Source organism: Lissotriton vulgaris, chromosome 3_1 (genome assembly GCF_964263255.1).
Source record: "Lissotriton vulgaris chromosome 3_1, aLisVul1.2, whole genome shotgun sequence".
In the NCBI taxonomy this organism is placed as follows: Eukaryota; Metazoa; Chordata; class Amphibia; order Caudata; family Salamandridae; genus Lissotriton; species Lissotriton vulgaris.
Genome location: NC_141689.1, coordinates 493,372,938 through 493,390,444, shown reverse-complemented (window position 1 = coordinate 493,390,444; position 17,507 = coordinate 493,372,938). Strand labels below are relative to the sequence as shown.

At 43.3% G+C, this 17,507-nt stretch overlaps 2 protein-coding genes across 2 annotated transcripts in view; one reads left to right on the top strand and one right to left on the bottom strand.

The window, feature by feature from the left end:
- Positions 1-4,910: 4,910 nt before the first annotated feature.
- LOC147726671 (bifunctional 3'-5' exonuclease/ATP-dependent helicase WRN-like) lies at positions 4,911-5,789 on the bottom strand. Its single transcript, XM_086960735.1, has one exon. The coding sequence runs from the start codon at positions 5,776-5,778 to the stop codon at positions 5,101-5,103; it is 678 nt and encodes a 225-aa protein (XP_086816861.1). The 5' UTR covers positions 5,779-5,789; the 3' UTR covers positions 4,911-5,100.
- A 918-nt stretch (positions 5,790-6,707) lies between these two features.
- The window catches only part of TENT2 (terminal nucleotidyltransferase 2), a 569,767-nt gene continuing 558,967 nt past the window's right edge, over positions 6,708-17,507 (top strand). Inside the window, exon 1 of the mRNA XM_086960733.1 lies at positions 6,708-6,985. Coding sequence (XP_086816859.1) covers positions 6,852-6,985 — 134 coding nt within the window. The 5' untranslated portion in view covers positions 6,708-6,851. The remainder of the gene's footprint in view (positions 6,986-17,507) is intronic.

The following is a 17,507-nucleotide window of genomic DNA, read 5'->3' as shown; positions in this document are numbered from 1 at the left end:
GTTTTTTTCCGTTTTCCGTTTCTAGAGTTAGCATTGTTATTTTATGTCACGTAGCGTTTTCGAGTCGATTTTAATTTGTGAGTGACTAACTTTGGTCCTGTTTGATTTCCATTTGTTTCAGACCCCTGACGAAGGGTCATGGTTCTCACACGACCCGAAATGCATTGGGTGTTGTTATTAAGTGGATTAATGCACTAAACTCAGTTCGACAAGATGATTATTATGTTGGTGAATTGAACTACATAACGTTGGAAAAGCCTTATGATTTATAATTCAGAGAAATTGAATAAAACATCATGAACTTGAAATAGAAAACGCTGTTTTCATTGCAAATTTGGTGCTCAGTCTAGAGGTTAGTTCCCTATCCTCACCACTTTGACTATATCCTGAAGAAGTCAAGTCAAGTCAAGTCAATAAATTTATATAGCGCGCTACATACCCAGAGGGTCTCAAGGGGTCTCACCTTATGTCTTGATAAATGCAGATTTAAAAAAACTGGAAGTAGAATATTTAGGGCATAACATTAGTGGAAATTGTATCAAACAAATAAAAACATGTTGAAAACGTCATCAATGCTCCTGTTCCTAGCTCTAAGGAGCAGCTTGTGGCGTTTCTAAGCCTGATTGAGTTCTACGCTAAATGCATTCCTAATTATGCACCCAAAGTGGCAACATTCGGATGTTTACTAAAGGAAAATGAAAAATGTATCTGGACTGAAGAGATGACAATTGCATTTACCCGTTTGAAACAATCTGTGGTGAATGCTCCTTGTTTACAACCTTTCATTGTTGGCACACAATGTGCATTAATGGTTGACGCCAGCAACAGTGTACTGAGTGGTGTAATGGTAAGGGATGTAGCTTCTGAAAGGGTGATTGAATTTTTGGATGAAGTCTTCTGTAGGGAGGGTATTCCCCAAAAATTATTACTGGCAATGGTCCTCAATTTACCATTAAAAGCATTGAGGATTTCTTTGTGAGGTGTGGTGTGATACATAGAAGGATTGTGTTATTCCACCCAGAAGCAAATGGCCAAGTTGAAAGGTTTAACCACGTGATTAAAGAAGCTATCCAACTGTCTATTAAGGGTGCTCTTAATTGGAGAAATGCTTTACAATCTATGCTTTTGGCATATAGAACTTCACCCAATTCTGTTACTTCAGTAAGTCCTTTTGAATTGTTGAGGGGATGCAAACCAGGATCTAGGTTGGTACCTTGGTGGTTAAAGATGAAAAAGAACAAAGTCAACAAGGCTGCAGAGTTAGATTTTGTAGAAATTCGACGCAGAATGGAGCAATATAAGCTTCAGATGAAACAAGATTTGAGGACTAGAATAGATAGTGTGACTAAACAAAAAGTGTACGTTGGGGGACATGGTTTGTGTTAGGAAATCGAGGACCGATGATAAAGGGTGTGGCATCTGGTCTGATCCCATTTAGGTAATTCAAGTTTTTAGAAATGCTGGGACTCTTTGGATCTTAACAGGGTGTCATTATTTAAGGGGAGAGTGGGAAGGCTGGCTAATCTAAGCAGCATTGTGTTTTTAGATGTGAAGGAAGTGGACTGCAGTAAAAATATGGAGCTGGTTGTGGCTAACAGTACTAAGAGTGCGCCCAGAGATTTGGGAGTGAGAAGCCCACCAGCAAAGTTACGGGGAAATGTATTAACATTAAAATATATATATATTAAAGGGGGAAGGTGTGTTACATGCGCGTGTGCGCAATTTCTTGCATTCTTGTGCTGTGTTATTGTTCGTACCTTAGCGCCGTTGTGAGGGTCACACGAGCATGACATGTTTGTGTCGCTCGTGTCTTGTATGTGACAGCAGCGGTTGCAATGAGCAGGCTCGGGCAATGCCTTTTCATATGTGGCATCAGCTGTTGTAACGAGCTATCTCGGGGGCAGGGTGGAAATGCGGGCTTGAAAGCGCCCTGTGATATATATTTGGGAGGCTTTCTGGCGGTTGGCATTCAAACCATTCTTGTTATGCATGATGTCCGCCTTACGGAATAAATCTACTACTGCAAAAATAAATCTTGTCTCACCAGCGAGTTACTTTCACGCTATCCAAGAAGATTATTACTTTCTTTACAGTGGCAGTCGCTCAGCTCTCAGCCTATATGGAATCAGACAACCTCCTCAGAGACAATGAGTCGAATTTTGGATCACAAGGCACTGAAATAGTTACACTGATCATCGGGAATAACTTTTCTCTGTAAGGGATAACGGACAAAACTGCTCCTTCATTTGCCTTGACGGGTCTGCAGCCTTTGATATGGTTGATGATAACATTTCTAGGCCGACAAGTCCGTGGTCGGTGCGAAAGCGGTTATCCTCAAATTGTTCAAATATTTCTTTGATAATTGAACCCATCAGTTAAAACGTAGCTCCTTTACCTCAAAAGTTACTTATGTGACCTGTGGCGTTCCTGATGGATCATACCTTTCACAGCTCTCTTTAAACACCTTTGTAATTCTCCATGCAGTAATTCCCAACAGCTGTAACTCTGTAGCCACAAACGTGTTTTTCCACCTCCGCAGATTACTGTCTGTACTACATATTCCAGACTGAATCCCCATTATCACCGATGTAGCCCTCTCACTGGCTGACAACTGTTCTGAAGTTTACTGGGGTCTCCCAGCTCAAACAACGAGCAAGCTTCAAACTGCCCAAAACGTTTGTGTCCAACCCATTCCAGCTCGAGATGTTCTGGTTAAATCAGCCTGGCATTAGAATCACCCAACACACTACTCATCAAACACAGGATAGAATGTAAACACTTGTGCATGCTACACAAAGCCTTGCACAGCACAATCTTATGTCACCTCTCATAGATATTAATTCCATACCTGTTCAACTATATATATATATATATATATATATATATATATATATACGCACACACACACATACCTATGCTCGCCCCCCTTCGAAGAAAAAAAAATTGGTCTCACAGAGCTAACCACCAAAATAATTGAAAAGACGAGGGATTGACATAATATGCCTCTTCCTCTATAGAATAATTCGATAGTATGTTATAAATAGGGCTCCCGGTTTTCCGTTTAAACTGATTTTTACATATAAATACAGACGGAAAACATGTTTTCCTTTGTCTGTATTTATATGTAAAAACGGGTAAACACTAGCACATTTTGCGCGCTGCTGTGCTCCAGTAGAGTTGCCTCGTCACACCCTCTTGCTGCTTCTAGGGCTGTGGCTGCCTTTGGTAAAGCGAAACACCAGCTTTAGTTTTGCTACACCCCTCGAGTGAGCCCGGCCAGCCGTTTCAAAAGAAAGGCAAGTACCGGGGGCTTAGGCTGGAGTCAGTGGCGTATGCTGTCTGAGGGGGGGGGGGCAAAAGCAGGAATTGGAAGGTAGCTAATAGAGCTGAGCCCGAGGCACACAGATTCGAGCGTAATCACATGGGCCACTTCTAAATAAATCACTCTTGTGCTGCTGTTTGTCCCGTTCATCTCTTCAGCTCGTCGGACTGTGTTGTGTGCAGCCCCCCTCTGTCTCACTCTCACAATGCCTGCTATTCCTGTTAATTGTTTCTGCATTATTCTCAGCGCCCCACCTCTGAGAGGTGAATCACTCTCACACACACCCCATTCAGCCCCCCTCCCTTCCCTTGTCTCGGGCTGCGATCTCACTCTCAGACATGCCTGGGGTGGACAGGGGGAGTGGGCACCGGAGAGAAGAAACCGAATTCTTGTGTTTTCAGCCCGGGCTGCGGTAGAAGGCAGGGCTCAGTCAGACACACACAGGGAAGATGGTGTAACATAGTGAGACTCAGAAGCAGAGTATTTGCAGAGTTTGTTGCCAGACTGCACAGTCCACAACTATTGCTGTCTCTTCCTTCTTGCCCGGACATGACCAGGACAGTGTCCAATTCTGCTGCCCACCTCTTTCTTCCTCTTACTCCCTCTCTTTGTTGCGCTCCTCCACACTTGCAGAACACCGTGACTGTTCTTTCTTTTCCATTCTGTCATTCATTCCCCAGTGAAATGGATCCAAAAAAAAGGACACTTGTCTTACAAAAGTCTTTTCCTGACATTTTTCTATTCCAAAACGCGGCCTCAGGAGGAGAGAAAAAGGGTTTAAAAAACGAATAACAAATACATAACTAAATAAAATAAAACAGTGTAGTTGCAAAGTGGCCAGATTGGTTTTATTCCCACCCAAACACATTAGCGCCACCTTAGAGTCTGCCAGTAAAGCGCTACTTTTCTTTTCATGTCCTTAGCTTTCTGAATAATGAGTGTAAAAGCTTTAAGTTGTATTCCCTACGAGTGTTTAATTTTGCCTGAATCTTGTCTAGTGCATAGTTTGAATTGAGTTGCTTCTAGGTGTTTATAGCAGACACGATTGGGTTGTAGCTGAAAGGGAGTTTGAGTTTCTCTCAGTGGGGCAGAATGATGTTCAGTGGAGGAGAGGATGTAGCACTCCTTGCCTATGACAGAAACTGCAAGGCTCTGAGACAAATGGTTTGTGATAGCACCTTTAGGCGTATTTGGGACATTCTGCGAATGGCAAAGTTTTCCGATGAATGTATTGTGTTGACCAACAACAACCGAATGCATGTGTGCATTGTCAATTTATATAACTGTGGAAAAATACTAGCTGCAGCGTTGCCTTCTGCTTGTCGTAAAAATTTATGTGGATAAATACAGATAAAATGCCCAAAAAATAAATATGGATAAATACAGACGGAAATGGCAAAAAAATAAATACCATAAAGCCGGGAGCCCTAGTTATAAAATACATTCAGAACTGATTAAATGGTTAGTGAACGAAAATAATTCTGTTCTCATCCGTAAGCCCTTTGAAGAGAAGGAGAGTTTACGTTTCACACTCCTCAATATTGCATTTACCAGTTTGGAAGTAATCAAAGATAAACACAAACTCCTGTGAAGTGATGCCAATATAAAATTTATACAAATAATTCATGTATTTACATTCCGTAATGCTCCACCACACCTCTTTTCTCGTAAAGTAGCCATATCGGTGAAATCTTCTCTTTATGTCCTCTTCGCCAATTTATTTATTTGTCTGCGATTGTTTCTGTTCTGTTCCCTTCTTTGGACCGTATGACCGAGTCCTAGTTTATCATGTTTTCAAGTTTTTGGTAAATCAGAAGCCCAACGTAAGCATCGGTAGCAGCATACAACTTCTGGGCATCACGGAGTGGAAACTGGTCCCAGTTACTACAACGAACACCATCTTCCTTCAAAATCTTCTTCTGAAAGAGGTGCTTAATCAATCCATTTAGACTCCACCTTTCTTTACACTTCAGCTTTTGGTTTGCAAGATCACTCAACTCAACGAAACTCTTCAATCTGATGTCAAAGTCACTAAATATCTTCCACTGGTCCCCTTCAATCCCAACACCAACCTTTTTTAGAGTTTCATCTTCTAGCAGTGTTTTCAAGCCCTTGGGGAAGACAGGCATACAGGAGATATGGAACAAGTAACATTTCTTCTCAGATATGCAAAGCTGAACCAAGGCAATCTTCCCTACTTTTCCTTTTGAGGTGATTGGAGACCATTCGATGTCGAATCCAACCGCAGCACCATCAGGAAGGCTCATTCTAATGTCCTCAGACAGGAAAGAGCAGTCACTTGATTCATAGCTGTAAATAATGCTACCGGGAAATTTCAGAATAGGAAGACCATCCTCGAGCGCATTGGCTTTAAAACCAGCTTTCTTTTTGTCATCCGCTGTATCTACCCTGGCCGCAGACATCCACAGGGGTAGTTCACGCTGTCGAGCAGTCATGGTCTCCCTTTATCTTTTAGGGACAAGGTTCCGCTCTGGAGTCGACTCGCCCCAAAATGACCACACCCCCGCCTACATTACGTATCCTTGCGGCGAGAATTGGAGAAGAAAGAAAAAGGAAACAATAAAGTACCTCAAGCGTGGTGCGACAATGTGAGATATTTAAAAAGAATCTGTAACGATCTCAATAATTACATATAAATCGATTAATAGCCATAAATCATAAGAATCTAGATTAGTGGGATAGAAAACTAGATAACCCGATAAGAGTTATTTTCGTATTTTTGTTTGCTAAAATACAAGTTTGGTTGAGTAAGTAATTGTCCTTATTTTCCCAGCACTAGCTCTTAATAAAAGTTACCCCAATCCTCGATGGCTGCCAAGTGAGTCTCTACTTGAGAAGAGCGTGATTCGCTGTCATCGTTGCAATAAAAAGTCTAAACGGCGAGGGCACGGCTGACTGCAAATAATGCGGCCATGTTCCAATTGAAACAGCAAGACTCTTATTGAAGTTTTTGTATAGAGCGACCTCGACCCGACGATATTGTGTGGGAATGCTGCTTTGCCACTTAAAGAATACTCGGAGCCTCGTGAGCGCCAGTTACATTACACAAGGAAATATTCGTGTTTTTGTAGGACAAGCTTGCGTTCATTACAACAAAGTTATTCACCTTTGTTGACTAAAACACGCTATAAAACATAAACAAGGTTTAAACTTTCATTGTATCTCGGTTGAAAGCGCTGGAATTTAATGTTCTGACGTTTTGGAAAATACGTTTTTTTCTTATGTTGGCCCTCGTGCAACAAGCAGGAGAAATCCTCTTATAGCCGGAAGTGCTTTTACTTCTTTGTTAGACCCTCTCTTATGACGTTATGCCCAGTCCTCTTTCTCTGTTTCTTGATTGAGAGTTCCTTGCCAGAGCGCCTGCGCACTAGGCTTACAGCCTTTCTCCATCTTGCGTTGAGTTCTGTTTAGGGTGTTCAGCAGAGTTGCAGTCTTTCATAGCCCTCTGGGCTGCAGCGCTCCTGGCTCTGGGCACTCCTGATGTGCACTCCAGGCTGTGGAGAGGAGGATGTATCCAAACTCCCCGAAGGTGGGCCGTGCCCCCCACCCGGTCGGTGACTTTCTGGGTAAAATGCCCCTGGCGCTGGGCCCTGCAATCATTGCCCAGCACCAGCAACAGCTCATGGAGTTGAAGAACACAAGGTGAGGACCGTCTGGATAAAAAGCGTAAAAGGATAAGGGTGTTTGCGGGGAACTGGGTAATATAGAAGGTCTGTGGAGAGTGACTCCCTGGTGCTTGTGTGTTGCGAGCCCACAAGAAGTGCTTGGCAAATGACATTGGATGGCGAGTTCTGGCGTTAGTTTATGTGGAATGCTGCTGATGAGTGTGATGGGGTGTTTGTTACTACTGCATGCGAGAGACCGAGACCGTTTAAAGCCTCACAAACAATAACAAAACTTAGGCTACTCGCCAAAGCGTATGTTGATGGCTTTATGAAACTATTGAAAAAGCTATTACACAATGGTTCATTGTTACATATTTATTTAGGTGTGCTTTTTGTTAAGAAGTCAGTTTTCGCAATTCTTACGGTGTGTTAGAGCCAGACGGAAAAAGATTTTCTTAAGATATAGAATATTTGAGGGCCATTGGATATTATCTATTTAATCTATATGCCCAAAAAACGCGGCTTTAGAAATCCACTTGTCCTGTAAAAAAAAATATCTTCTACTTGTCCTTTTTAGTTCCTTATGGTGAGGTGAACTATGAAAGTTTCAGCCTTATGATTAAATCTTCAGCCTTATGATTAAATCTTCATCACAATATATATACCCACTTGTGCTATTCATTTACAATATTTTTACTCACTTCGCACGACTAACTGGATACTACCCTTCACCATATGGTTCATCCGTTCTGTAATGTTAGTGTACTGGGGATTATAGACTGCTATATGATGATGATGATTAATACCATTACACTCCAAAAAATCATTCATTTCCCTAGAGGTGAGCTGAGTTGAGAACCATTGTCTGTTACCAAAGTATTTGCAAAGCCTTCTCTCCTAAAATCTCTCTTGCAAGCCATTAATAGCAGCTTATAGAAACCTTCTTCATACATTTTACTTCCACCCATTTAAAAAAAAAAAAACATTAACAAGTACCATAGCAAATCTCGATTCTTGTTTCATGTCCGCTAATGGATCTATAAAATCCATACACACATTGTGCCATGCTTCTTTGGGATCTTTTATATGACTCCATTCCGATTGCACACCTACCTTGAGTCTTTTTTCACCTTCTTTGCAATCATCCCATTGAGCAGATTAAGCATCAATCCCTGGCAACCAAAAGTTTTCTTTCACACTCATCAGTGTCATGGCTTGACCAAAATTACCTTCATGCACGAATTGAATAATTTTTCTTACATGGTACAAATATGTCGCCCCTCATCTAGACACTCTTCCCACTGATGGATAATTCATCTAAAATTTTGACAAATGGCCTCGCTGAAGGAACAATTGTGCTCTCCATTTTGCACACTTCTTTTAAAATTTCGTCTTTTTTTTCATTTCTTGTACTTTTTTTGTGAGAACTCTCACACCACTCTGCGGAGCACCCTCTAACCACGCCAAAGAACGCAATGTAAAAGCAACTGTCTTCTCTACACCACTATGAAGTTGTAACAAGGTGCTCCACAAACCAAAATTCCTGCTGCACATATTTCCCAATTTGATATTATCAACGTCTTTGCTGTTCTTCGCCCCACCTCAAAGGACTCCTGTTTTTTTTCAAACGCAATTTTCTTAGTTCAAAATTTTCAACTAATAAGGCATAATATTCTATGAGTCCCATAAATGACCCCAACTGGTCCTTATCTTTAGGTAGAGGCGATGATTTTATGACCTGCAATACATCTCTCTACGGCTTTACTCCCTCTCTTGAAATTGTATGTCCCAAGTATTCAATTTCTTTGCTAACGAATACACACTTTTTCATGCGAAGAGTAAGCCCTACATCCAGCACTTTATTCAAACTTGCTTATGCTGTTCAACTGTGGCTCTGTACACTAAAATGTCATCTTGAAAATAAATTACATTTGTAAAGCCCTTAAATATTTGTAACATCATCAGTTGGAACACACTGGCTGCTGAAGATAATCCAAATGGGATTCTTGTTATGTTATGTTATAAAGGGATTTATTGCGCGCACTGCTACTCAAGTGTCCTGGCGCGTGGGGCAGTGGTAACAGGAGGCAAACAGCAGATGAGTTTTTAGCTGCTTTTTGAAGGTGGACAATTCCCTGATGTGTCGCAGATCTACAGGCAGAGCGTTCCAAAGAGTGGCAGACTTAAACGTAAAGGACTGCCCCCCCAGGCGTGCTCTCTGATATTTCGGAATCACCATCCGTCCTTGCAAAGCTGACCGAAGAGGACGGCTGGGAGTGTAGAAAGCAAACCTAGAGGTGATATAGACCGGGCCCGAGCCATAAAGTGCCTTATTGGCCATGGTAACTACTTTAAAATGAACTCTCTGCACCACGGGCAGCCAGTGCAGATTACTGAGCTGCTTGCGAACGCTAAGGCACCTAGGACTATTAAATAGGAGCCTAACTACTGTGTTCTGGATGACCTGTAACTTCCCCAGGAGATATTCTGAGATGCCGATGTAGAAGGTATTGGCGTAGTCTAGCTGAGACAATATGAGGGCCCTAGCCACCGTCTCCCTCGCGGAGCGGGGAAGTAGGGGAAAGAACCTCCTCAGGGCTTTAAGTGTGCCAAAACACACCCCGGAAAGTCTCTTGACCTGCTCATGGAAGCCTAAATCGCCTCCAAACCATATTCTTTTCAACTCCGCACTCCCCCGTAGGGCAAGGAAACCCGGGAGGCCAAAGCGACTCTCTAAAAGCCGGAGGGAAATGGCCATAGAGAAGCACCTCCGATTTCTCTTCGTTACATTTCAGGCAGGCCTGAGCTAATCAGGAGAAAACCGATGACCGACACCGAAGGGCCACCTCTGTCTGAAGATCATTACCCTTCCACATGAAGAGAAGCTGGGTATCATCAGCATAAGCCATAATTTTGGCACCCGGCTTCTCCGCCAGATAGATAAGAGGTGTCAGGTAGACATTGAACAGAAGGGGGCTCAGTGTGGATCCCTGGGGGACACCGGTGGACAGTGTGCTATCCGACGACGAGAAGGGGGGCATCCATTCCATTGAAGCAGAAAGTCCCTTCTATTGTGATGAAAGCCGTAAGGGTCCCTTGAATTCTCTTGCAAGTGAATCTGGTCATAAGCTCACTTCAGGTCAGACTTTGAAAAGTGCTTACAACCATTGAGGAATAGTAGCAACTCATTGGTATTGGGTAAAGGGAAATTATCAGTGATGTTGTGGTTAACACTGCGAAGGTCCATATAAAATCTCAAATGCCTGTCAGACTTCTGCATTATGACCACAGTAGATATCCAGTTGGAAGCCTGCACAGGCTCAATTGTTTCCTCCTTCACCACCTCATTCTTCATATAATTAACTTCCTTCCTAACCACCATGGGAACTTTTCTAACTTTGTGCGGATCTCATGCACATACTCCTTTAATTCAGCCAAATCCTCACGAAAAACTTCCTTCACACCACTCAAAACCTCTTCAATATTCCTTTCTTCTATTCTCATGACTTGTTGTGGTTTTCACAATTATATTTAGGTCATGTTGCTGCGTCCATCCTATGATAGGAGGCCCACTTTCAGCAACGTATACTTTTCCTTCAGTTTTCCGGGTCTTAAATTCAATGGTAGTGAAAAAATAACCAAATATATCAATCTCCTCTCCCTGATACCCCTCTGCGCAAATACCCTTTCGAAGGCTACTCAAGTTACATCATGTTTTATGAAAGATGTCTTTTGGAATGATAGTATAACTATGTGACTGCTCCTTCCTGTCGGAGGACATTAGAATGAGCCACAATCTTCACTCATTACAGCTAAATTGGATTTGGACCAATACTTACACATGCGTACCAAATGGCCCTTGCCGTCACATTTCTTACACACTTCACCAATAGCATAGCATGATTTGGAATCATTCCCATGAAAGTTGCTACCACATCTGTTGCATGTTTTAGTAATACTTTTTCTCTATGAAGTTTTCAGTTGTCTTATTTTTCCTACTACCCCCACACTATTCTTTACCTTATCATCCTCACCAACTACTTTAGCATCCTCTTTATCTCCTGAACTAGTACCTGCACGGTTGTTCATTTCCCCATACACATTTTTGACTCTTCTACAACCGTTGCCATCTCAGTAGCGTCTTTCAGCGTGAGATTTTTGGCCGGCCGCCGACCTTTTTGTATTTGTCTACTTTTACATTGCACTATGAGCTGATACCTTATTAATTCATCAGCCATACCTCCAACTTGGTGAGTCACAGACAATTCTCTCAACCTTGACACAAATTCATCAATTGTTTCTCCAATACTTTGTATTGGAGTATAAAACATATATTTTGCCATTACCACATTAGTTTCTTTTGCAAATCTATAACTTAATCTACTTCTTTCTTCCCCTTAACACATCTGATAGTTTGAACCCATTATCCAATGCTTCCAGAGGAAACTTAAACACTCTTTGGCCCTCACAACCCAAAGAACTTAAGTGAATTGCCTTTTTCCTCTCCGAGATTAATGCATGGTTATCTAGAGCCAATAAGTCATTATGTAACATATAAATCCAATCTTCCCACTGGATAACTGGCGCCCCTTGATTAGACAGAAAGGGAAGTGGCGCCGTTATTGTTACTTGTTCCATGTCTCTCTTTGTTTGAGAATACAGAATTAAAACAAGCTCTTTTTTAGCAAAAGGTGTGCGAATCACTGTGCTTGTTCTTAACAAAAATGTTTTGCCCTTCTGGTAAATGGTGTGCGCGTCACTGCCTTTGATGTTTCACACAATGTTATTTTTCCTTTGTCATTCCTTTCTTTTATGTAGTCTCTCTTTTTTTCCCCTTCCGTAAGGCAATGTTGTAAAATGAGCAAACGTTGTAATGTTGAAGAGGTGTGCGCATCACTGTATAACTGTTTTTAGAATAAGAAATCGCCATGTGACAGTGCAATTTTAATGGTTGCCTTGAATTTGGTGTGCGCGTCATTGCGCTTCTTTCAGCTTCCAACTCCTGAGCCGTGTGCTATCATCTTTAAATGAATTGAGTACCTCCCCTTCAAGCTGTACGACGTCAAGGTGTGCGCGTCACTACTCTTCGTCCTACATGCTGGGTAGTCTCTAGTCTGAGACTGCACGTACCAGGAAAGGCTCAGGCTGGTTTCATGCGCAGAGCAACAAACAGTTTGCCAAGGTCTCTCATAGAGTACTGTAAGCGCTCCAAATTTTGAAGGTGCCTGAAAAGGAGTACAGATCTCCAAAGCTATGAGTCCCTGTTGTTAAATACACTCCGATATGCTGAATCTCTTGTGGCACCGAACTTCATAGTCTCAGACGCTGTTCTAGCCTTCACACACATACACAGAAGGGTGTACTGTACCTTAAGAGGGATGACTTGAGCTCTACCCACCTCGCTGCTGTCACGTCAAAACCGCTGTACACTGTGCTTGCAGTCCTCAACATGCTGGGTAACGTGAGTGTCCGGTCTTCACGGGAAATATCCAACAACAGGCTGATAGGCCCTCTAATCGCGCCCCTTTTAGTGCTTTGCGGTGAGGTGAGGTGAGTACTTCATTGTCATTTTAATGCTCTGATAACCGCATCTATGATCAGCTCCAATTATGTCAGAGTTTGTATTATAACAGAACTCTGATTTTCACAGATATCTACATAAAGGGTTGGAAGGAAGTCTGTGGGAACCAGTAGCTCCAGGGATTGAATGCATCGTGAGTCAGTGTACAACCACTAATATACATTTTGGAGGGTATTCATCAACTCCTCTCCAATCTTTCCACACACTAGAAAAGGTTGGAAGTTTACTCCTGACAAAGGCAAGAGTAAAACTTTTTCCAGGGTGGGGGATATAAAGGGGTGGTGTGATCTCTACAGATTTTTGCATGAGCAAATATAATAGAACATGTATTTCTAAAGCCTAGGGACCCTTGCAGCTGAAATAACAATGTTTATTGTTGCCCAACTCAATGGTACTCATTTTATCAGCCTCACAAGGATGAAAGGTTGCCTGCCGGAATTCAAACCTATGGCCGCGTTTGTTTTTTCATGCGAAAATAGAATTCGCCAAAGTTTGCCCGAACAACTCTTTCCAGGCATTCTTCAGTAAACGTTTGTGAATTCGCAAAAGTTGCAAATTTGCACCAGTGCACAGGCCTATATCTACTGTTGCACTTTTATATCTTTCTTTAAGAATTGAATCCCTTAACTTATTTACATGTTGCCCCGTTATAGTTTTACACTGATTCTCCCTCATTTTTTAAATGTTTTAAATATCTGCACGCATCAAAACATTTTACTTAAAGAGAGAAACCATATGTACAGTTGCTCGACAGCTCAGCCAAATGCTTTTTCTAAGTTGCAATTTTGTTAATGTACTTTTTATTTTTAAAGCAAAAAATCACCACTCTTTCTTTCAACGTTTTTGCATACAATAAGTGAGAATTCTGTCAGGATCAGAAGTAGCCTCAAATATGGTAAGTTCTGCAAACAAGTGAACATGTTTTTGTATTGGAGCTACTGTCTGAAATGCGCTTTGAGTCTACACGTCACTACATTTCCTTACGGGGTTGGCCCTAATAGTAAAGGCTTTTACATCAATGAATCAATTGCAAGTTTGAACCATTTACGCATTCAAGTATAAATCTTTCTTTAGTAGCAGACAATTCTTTCACAGATTTGTACTGTAAACTGGCAGCCAAACGATTAGTGCTTCAGTGGGTTTGGCCTACTTGTCCATCGGACAAAGTAAACCTGAACCGTTTTTTGCCATTGGCCCTAAGCAAAATGTTCAGGGCATCGGTATACAGGAATTCCCCACCATGATATTTGATTGAAATGATTGCCTCCTTGCTAATGAGTATATCCAAATATGATAGGGCTTGCCTAAAAACAAGCAGGGTGCCTGAGGTGTACCTGTGACATAAACAGTGCCCCCTTTGTAATGATTCAACATTTATAATCTTAACTTTATAAATGTCGGTCATTTCTACATCATCTAATGGAGTGGGTCAAAAACATGATCCATTTTAAGAATCCAAATCCTTACCAGCGTGTTGGCACTTCTTTTAGCTCTCTGTTTTTAGGTCTCGGCCTGCGAAAGACTGCGCACATGCGCATTCAAGCTGGCTAAATTTAATGAGAGAGAGAGGGATTTTCACTAGCGAGGTTAAGCCCCGCTCCTCTTTCCATTGGCTCGCATCACTGTTCATGCTAAACTGTGGCCAGCCATTGGAGAAGAGGTCCCAGTGACGTTCTTTCTCTTTAAGCCCCGTCCTTTTCAGACTGGCTTACTTGACTTCTGGTGGTGTAAAAGGTTTCTTATCTTCTTTAAGGGTAAATCTGTTTCGCCCCATAAAGAAGATAAGGAACCTTTTTAGTCCAGCAGTAAGTCAGCGAGGAGGGGCTCCTTTTTGTTCACTCTCTGATATGACTGCCGCATTCAGTCCCGAGGAGAGTATCCTTCTCGCAGCTGTTACACAGGGCCTGCTGCCACCAGTTTGTCAGATGTTTTTATCCGCGCTGGCTGTTAGTAAATAAACGGGGTGCTGTTCATGGCACGCCTGCGTGCGCCCTCACGGTCTGATCGTGTGCAGAAGGGAGGGGTAGAGGCTGCCACAATACATATGCTCGTCTCCTTTCATTGATGCGGACGCTGGCTGGTCCTTTCTATGCCTGCTTTTGGTTTGGTCATGCATGGATCTGATAAACTGAAATGCTGTCCTATTGTTGCATGTTTAACGATATTGAAAGCTCGGCGTTGCTCGGTAAGAGAGCCCCAGTTTGGGTGAGGGGGTGAGAAGACATGCATGTCATCGCTCTGAGTCTGTAGCGCCTATGAAGCCAGGATGCTCACAGAGTGCAGATATCGCTCCCGATAGACGCTGGCTCTGCCCTTCCCCGCCAGTAAGCACAGGATGCTGGGCGCAGCCTTGGAAGAGAGGAGGTGGAGGGTGGGGTTAGCAGGCAGCATTTTCTGAACTCGTCTCATCTCATTGTTATTGCAGCGGCGGAATGCCCGGTTCCTGCTCGGAGAGTGCTCTTTCCTGTGTTAGGGGTGCTGATGGCGGACGGATCACGTGAAGCATTGACGAGAGTTGTCCTTGGCGGGGAGCTGCCTCGGCCCTCTCTCCGTCCATCACCACCCCCTTTTTGTACCGCTCTCTGCAGCAGGAGCATCTCTGACCAAGTGGCATGCCAGCCATCCCCTGCACTTGTTGAGTATGGTCCCTGAGTGCCTGGGCATGCCCTGAAGGTGATCTGTCGAATCCAACCCCTAAGCTTGTGCCATCAGAGCGCTCGCTTCCCTTAGTGAAGGGACGTGAGATGTGCCCGCTGGCATGGAACAGTATATTGTGATGGTACTTGGGCGGCACTATCTTTTGTTTGGCAATGCATTTCTCCTATCTGATTAGGGAGTGTGACGAGGCACCTCATAATCGGTGAATGATCTGCTGTTGCCAAATGTGTCTGGCAGGGGGGGTTTCCTGTAGTCCGCGGCGGTCTGTGATGTCTTTGGCTGTAGAAGCAGTGATGCTTTGCTGGCGAGTAAAGGAGACAGGCCATGTCACCTAGGTGCTGTAACACGGTAATCTATGCATGTAAACCGTTTTTTAAATAAGAATGCAGAACACTGCACAGCTAGAACAGGGCTCGACAAATCAAAAAAATGGTACTAGTCCTGCAGGTCTAGTAACTTGGAAAATCCCCTCGACCCAACTGCAACCTTCTTGACCTCTGTCTCTGAAAACAGAGCAAAAGTGACAAGTTAACAAGATTTAAAGGCATCTTTATTGCTCAGTCCCTTTGTGAACAATAAAAATGCCTTTAAATCTTGTTATCTTGTCAATTTTGCTCAGTTTTCAAAGACAGAGGACAAAAGTTAGTATGTCTTACTACTCGCCAGAAAGGGCGAGTAGGACCTAAAAATAGCTCGTCCTCATCCATTCTCCCTCGCAAATGCGAGCGGGCGAGTGGATTTGTCGAGCCCTGTAGAATACTTTTACGGAACATTGGCCCGTGTCCGTGTCATTGTCCTGTTTACAATGCACCTGAAGCTGGGCCTGTGCAGACCGGGCACTATTAACAACGCTGTTCGCTTTTCTCCCCACGCCCCCCTCACCCTTGTGGAAATTCTTTTTTAGTTTATACCACAATTTAACATTGTTGCCCACCTTCCACCAGGTGTCATGCTACATCCTGCGTATTTTGTTTTTGCTACCCATGTTTGTTTTTATTGTTGGACTATTTTCGGTCTGGGAGACCTTCAACGTATATCCAGACCGGCCTAGGCTCTTCTATCGCGGAAAGCAGGTAAACGATGCCTGCCGACGCAAAAAAGATCTCTTTCCTGCAGGATCTCGGAAGCACCTTCTTTTTAACACTACCGTCCCCGGCATGGCGAGGGTGGTCGGCCACATAAATGCCCACCGCAGACATGTACGTTTGTGTGTGTGGTGTTGGGGTACAATTACATGCAGCCCTCACGTGTACTGCGGTTGTAAATCTGACATGCTAACATCGCGTGCGTCAACGCTCTTGGCAGCTGGAGGGAAGGTTGTTAATGAAGGCACCCCTGCCAGAGGGGTAGCATCCATGCCACTGCGGCGAAGGTCACCCGCCGTAGCCTCTGCTTCTGTGCCCTCTCCCACTTGCATGCGCTTCCTCGCCGATCTCGCTAGTCACATCTGCCCTTCCTGCCGGCTTCTCGCTCTCTCTGCCCTTATTTCCTCCGCCTCTCTCGCTCCCCTTCTGAGCCGCCTGTATGCGTAGCGCTCTCCCCTCTGCCCTTGCTTCCTTCACCCCTCTCTATCTCGTTCCACTTCTGATCCCATGTGCACATCTCCCTCCTGCTGCCCTGGTTTCCATCTCACCCTCTATTCCGCTCCACTTCTGACCCTGTGTGTGTGTGTGTGTGTGTGTGTGTGTGTGTATGTCTCTCTCCCCTAGGTTATGTCTCCCCTCGCTATCTTGCTCCATGCCTGCCCCCCTCCCCCCTGCTCGTTTCCGTCTAAGCGGGGGTGCCGCAATTATACCAACATGAAAGAAATAGAAAAACATCTATTTCTTTCATTTTAGTATAATCATGGCACCTGCGCTTTACTTAATAACATTTTAAAAGTAATGCGCGGGTGCCAAGATTATACCATCACAGACCACAGCGGTAGAGGTTTGCTAAATCCATTTTGTCGCTGTACACTCTGCACACTGAATTTTACCTCCAGGAAGGAGGTAAAATATTGATAATTCGAGGAAATACTTCTGAATAAACGATTACAATGCAAGTAAATGTAGAGGCTACTTTCCTCACTACTCAAAATAAGCCTAAAAATAAATTGTTCCATATGGTACACAAATTTGTGCATCTGACGATGGGGGTTCTTGAAGTTTCCCTCTTGCAAATGTATGCAACAATGTAAATACTGGATTTCAAATCTATATTAATAGCAATAACGTAGGGAAGCTCTCTAAACGCCAATTGTACTCGATGTAAACATTTTCACAAAAATATTATTAACTAGCCATTGATCCCGTATTCTTTGAGGTAGTCAAGACCAACT

Bases quoted from the DNA above. Each gene is read 5' to 3' on its own strand.
- LOC147726671 (XM_086960735.1), bottom strand. From the start codon at position 5,778: ATGACTGCTCGACAGCGTGAACTACCCCTGTGGATGTCTGCGGCCAGG.